Source organism: Acyrthosiphon pisum, chromosome X (genome assembly GCF_005508785.2).
Source record: "Acyrthosiphon pisum isolate AL4f chromosome X, pea_aphid_22Mar2018_4r6ur, whole genome shotgun sequence".
Taxonomy (NCBI): Eukaryota; Metazoa; Arthropoda; class Insecta; order Hemiptera; family Aphididae; genus Acyrthosiphon; species Acyrthosiphon pisum.
In genome coordinates, this window is record NC_042493.1 from 45,505,074 (window position 1) to 45,510,885 (window position 5,812).

At 28.7% G+C, this 5,812-nt stretch overlaps 1 protein-coding gene across 1 annotated transcript; it reads left to right on the plus strand.

Annotated features, from left to right (window-relative positions):
- The first annotated feature begins 759 nt into the window (after positions 1–759).
- LOC100574398 (trehalase-like) lies at positions 760–5,024 on the plus strand. Its single transcript, XM_029486518.1, has 3 exons — positions 760–1,964; positions 2,254–2,387; positions 3,934–5,024. Exons 1-3 carry the CDS (start codon positions 1,228–1,230, stop codon positions 4,503–4,505), a joined length of 1,443 nt encoding a protein of 480 aa, XP_029342378.1. The 5' UTR covers positions 760–1,227; the 3' UTR covers positions 4,506–5,024.
- The last annotated feature ends 788 nt before the right edge of the window (positions 5,025–5,812 follow it).

The following is a 5,812-nucleotide window of genomic DNA, read 5'->3' on the forward strand; positions in this document are numbered from 1 at the left end:
AACTTGTTTAATATTTAAAACATAATTTAAAATTTAAAATGTGCATTATCATTCATTAAGCTCAATGATTAAAATTTATTAATAGGTAATGAGTAATTTTATATAAAAAAAATTACTTCCAAGTTCCAATGTTATATAGGGCCATTCCTCGAGGTCACGGAGTGTGTACATTATAGAATAATAATAAAATTGTACAACATACAAGTATTTTATGACCTGTCATTATCATTATTGTGGTGAATGATGATAGCATAAATTACGATTTTACATTTTACTTTTTTCGTTATAATCATGTGCGATTATAGATAGTAGGTAGTATTTATATATTATATATATATTATATACTACCTATCTATCTATAATATAAATATATCATATTATGTCATATACCATTGCTTTTTTTTTTTTAAAGCAAAATACACTTTTCTTTTTGAAAGTTTTTATACTATATGTATAATATTCCTCTTTATATTATTATTTGAGGTAATTACCAACATAAAAAAACTAAAATGTAAAATTAAATAGATTTATTAGTTTTATTTTTAAACTTTATGATTTATGAGAAGAAATTTAAAATTCAGCAATAAATGGGTTTTGGAAAATACGACATTATCAATTAATCTAAACGCGTGTATAATATGACCATACTAATATTTTTTTAAATTAATATATAACTTTATAAGTTAAGAACATTTATTTTATAATCTCAGAACTACATTTAACATAAATTTTTATCCTCAAAATCTATTTTCTCTTTATTAATTAATTAACTGTTTAGAAACATAATTTTGGATACCTAATTTGCACAATGCTATACTGATGTTTATATCAAATAATTGAAATAAAAAATTGTTTAGAGGTACCTACTAAGTTTATGTCAAACATCAAATAGATAAGCTTTAATCTGAGCAAAATATATCGAGAAAAAAATCGTGGTTTCAGTTAATTAGATATCTTAATAATTATCCTTACTTTTATGCAAGGATTTTGTATATAATTTCACATCTATTAAATTGAAAAATCAAATATCTGATAAAATCTTTAATAAAATGTGTACTTGTAAGTTGTATTTATAGTTTATATTTGATACCTTAAAACTTAACCTTTAAAAATGAATAGTAGTAGATTAATCAAAAACAGTTGAATTTAATTTCATGAGTTATATTTTTATAATATGTTTGTTCCAGTCAAATTTACTGTAACGGAACATTTTTACATACCGTACAGATGTCAGAAATATACGAAGACTCCAAGACTTTTGTCGATATGAGAGCTAAATGTCCTGCTGAAATAATTACAAATTTTACCGAAAGTGAAGAGTGGTTAAATAAACCAACCAAAGATACATTGAAAAATTTTATAGCACGATGTTTTGAAGATGTAGGTTCGGAATTAAAAGATTGGGTTCCTGCAGATTGGAAATCTGAACCAATATTTCTTAAAAGCATTACCGATACAAATTTAAGTAATTGGGCGTATGAAATAAATTTTAAATGGAAAGAACTAGGTAGAACAATCAAAGATGAAGTACGTTTAAATCCCAATAACTATTCTATAATTAATGTCCCAAATCCTTTTGTGATACCGGGTGGTAGGTTTCGCGAAATTTACTATTGGGATTCTTTCTGGATAATTAGAGGATTGTTAATATGCGAAATGAATGTTACGGCAAAAGGGATGATAGATAATTACATCTCGATGATTAAAACATTTGGGCACATTCCCAATGGGGGGAGGATTTACTACAGCAAACGATCTCAACCTCCCATGATAATACCTATGATGAAAAGTTACGTAGATGCGACAAATGATAGGCAATTTTTAAATGATAACATCAATGTACTGGAAATTGAGTTCCAATATTGGATAACAAAGCACAACGTGACAATAAATAAAAATGGAAAAAACTACACACTAGCAGTTTATAAGGATTATACAACAGGACCAAGGCCCGAATCATTCAGGTAAATTCAGTTTTGTATTTCATAGAAGTTATCCAAATTTAATTTATGGGCTTATAAATATTAATTTATGTTACTGATTATTTCTGACTGAATACTAGCATGGGTGAAATTTATAATTCACGTTTTGTTATAATTTCAAATTTATTTAATTTGTCTATAGCACGCGTGCATGTTTATATTAGGTAATTACGTATTTGCCCATAAATCATACATATTTACCTTGGGTTATTACTTAATATCTGCATTTGAAATTTTAAATAATTTCAAAACATGTTTTGTATTATATCAGGGAAGACATTACGCTAGCAGAAAACCTTACAACCAATGTTGAAAAAGAAAATTTGTACTCCGAGATAAAGGCCGCTGCGGAATCTGGCTGGGATTTTTCGAGCCGTTGGTTCATATTAAATGGAACAAATGAAGGTAAATAACTTACTAGTTTTTGTATTTATTATATATATTTCCAACGACACTTAAAATCGTTCACAATGAATTGTGCTTTCTGCGTTTGCTTAATAATCGGTAAAAAAAGTTTTCTCTGTTACTGTAATAGTAACAACAAAATAAAATAAAAACGCCATTTATTTTAAAACAATAGATTTGGGCTCAGCGTTATACTTACTTATCTGTACTTATAACTCTACCAGACATGTTTCCTTGTATCTATAGCTCAAGCGAATATTATGTAGGTACCTATATATATGGTTTTTATTTCTTACTATCATTAATATTATTTTACAAAATACACTTTTATTTTATAACCTATAATCATATTTTGCTTTTTGCTACCTACCTATACCACGAGTGTGCCGGAAAATGTGTAGGTAGTATATAACAATACATTAATTATAGTTAGGTTCCCGCAGTAGAATAAAATCTATGTGGTTATGCCTTTTGCGGCTATGCCTCATATTATATGGGTCCTAATCATTATTACATTTTGAGTTAAATTAATTTCAACTAAGTAAATTTTTTTTATCCAATCATTTTTTAATTAACTAAGTTATAAAAAATATATTAGTTGTTTTTTAGCTTAAATTTACTTTCGTTTTCTTAGATTAACTTAACTTAACGAGTAAAAAAATTCAAGCTTTATATAGCGGTAAGTGTGTACATACAGTGTAAATCTTATTATGATTTATGTTAAAGCTCGGGGGAAAAAGACATAAGCTCGAGATATTTAGTCTTATACACGGCTAGTAAATTTTATAGATTAATGATTATTTTCTATTGATATATAATAGATATTACTATATATTAGGTATGCATAGAATATTGTAGTCGTATCATAGGTAGATTAATATACAATACGAGTTATATAATACTGCAGGGTAGTGACTGTAGTGGGTGTTACTAATTTACGAATTACGATTTGGTGCTTAATGTCCTAGCTGGTTCAGGCATTATTTTTTTAACATCAGTACATATTTTCATGATTAATTTGTTTTGCTAATATAAGAAAATCACGTTATTATTTTACGAATGTTTTATAAGTTAAAACAAAGCTTAAAGTATCGGTTAGTAGGTACGCACAAAACTACAATACTACATTAAAGTAATTAATATTTCAACAACATAAAGAAATATCGTAAATACTAAGACATTTATGTCTATTATATATACGACGTCTCAATGAATAAAATATAATTAGGTTCTTAATTTCTGATCAAGATAATATATGATTTTCATAATCCCCACATTGGTTGGAAAATGATCTAATTTTGTTACCTATTGTTTTTATTTTTATTTTTTATCTAATTTACATTAAAAAATGTAATATTTGAACTCAATGGTAAACGGGCGATGTATTAAATATGTAAATATATTTTACGTGTATATCATAATAAAATGGGTAAGGGGAGTGAGATAAAGTTTCAATTTATCGGATAACAGGTATTGTCTTAGCCCTTAGGTTATGATGTGGTCAAAAACGTTGCGCACAATAAATTATGTCATTGTATGATTGCAGGAAACCTGTCAGATACAAAAACTAGGTCTATCGTCCCGGTAGAGTTAAACGCGTTAATTTATTGGAATGCCAAAATATTGAGTGATTTCTACAGGGAGATGAATAACACCATCAAGGCATCGATATATGAAAATGTTTCTTTAGAATGGGAAGAAGCAGTAACCGCTGTTTTATGGGATGAGAAAGTCGGTGCTTGGCTAGACTTTGACATAATTAATAATAAAAAACGCAATTATTTCCATCCTACAAATATATCACCATTGTGGACTGGATGTTATGCAAAAAATAATACAGAATACATTGTATCAAGGGTAATTGACTATTTAAACAAAACAGAAATACTGGGGACTCCTGGGGGTATACCGACTAGTTTCAAGAAAACCAAACAACAATGGGATGATCCTAACGCATGGGCTCCGCTACAGTACATTACAGTTATGGCTTTGGAAGGCACCGGTAATGCAGTTGCACAACAAATGGCATCAAAAATCGCTTCTAAGTGGTTGTGCACGAACTTCGTGCCGTATTATAACGAAAGTAAAATGTTTGAAAAAGTAAGTCCGATTTTATGATATAACTGAATAAAACAATTTATCGGGTAGTAAGGGGATACTATGCAGTGTAAAAAATATTATTTTAATTCATTATAAATTTACATTTCATTAATCCGTTTTTGACTATCAATTTATATTTATAATTCACAACGATCATAACCATTATAGGGGTATGATAATTTGAGAAAAATGCTTAAAGGTACTAAAAAAATGTGTGCACAAACTTATCGATTGGTGTGCAGGACAGTAATTGAAAATGGTTTAGGTGGTTTAACTCATAGGCAGGTTTCACGTGAATTGTAGACTGCATTGACTGCGTTGACAGAGCAAAAAAAAACCTGTGGGGGTTGTAACACACAAAATCTCCCCCCCCCCAACTTTTATATACCTTTTACCCTGTAAGTGAGTTAGTGGGGTAACTTTTATAATTATTTTAAATCACTTAATGCAGTAAAAGCCTATGTGTGTAGTAAATTGAAAAATATTTAAATATTTTTGTATGTAATCATCATCAATTAGAATATAATTTATGTAACGAAATAGTTTATAAGAATATTCAATGGTTTTAAAAAACAAATTTGATTATGCGCAGAAAATAATATTGGCTTCGTTAAATAAACTTTTATAAATTATAACATAATATTATATGTAGGTATATTATTATGAATGTAGATGTTACGGCAAAGTAGGAAACCTGGGCATTGTTATACAATGTCCGGGCACTGTGTACAATGCCCGAACATTTTGGGCAATGTAAGAATGACCGTTTTAAATTTTAATACTCAATTTTTTCATACATTGGCCGGGCATTGTACGAGATTGCCCGGGAAAAGTGTACGCCGCGCCGCCCGGATTCATGTGGGCAAAGTGAATTGATTACTGCACAGTGCACACATTTATGTTGAATGATATTTATGCTTAACAATAACACTAAAAAACCATTCTTACACATTTTATTCGTTTGATACCACAACTTACTAGATTATCTTGTTGTATGGCGTACGCACTATACGCGATGACGGCTGCCGATAATACGAACTGATACGTAATTTCAACGACAAAGTGATCACATAGTTACATCACATAATTGTAAACAGTATAGGTTATCTAGATAATATTTAATATCTAATCATAAAACCCCTACCTATTCGAAATCGAATGATTATATTGTCACGACGTAGTCTGCCATTACTACTGTATTATTATATTGTAATATAAATCGGTGTAAATGCAAAAAAAAAAATTGGTCAACTTTGTAACTCAAATTATAATAGTTGTGTATGTGTGTGTATAAATAAAGTAATATAATGGTATCTCACGTGCTT

Coding starts and splice junctions, on each gene's coding strand:
- LOC100574398 (XM_029486518.1), top strand. CDS start 1,228: ATGTCAGAAATATACGAAGACTCCAAGACTTTTGTCGATATGAGAGCT. Junction 1,965..2,253: donor CCAAGGCCCGAATCATTCAG/GTAAATTCAGTT, acceptor GTATTATATCAG/GGAAGACATTACGCTAGCAG. Junction 2,388..3,933: donor ATTAAATGGAACAAATGAAG/GTAAATAACTTA, acceptor GTATGATTGCAG/GAAACCTGTCAGATACAAAA.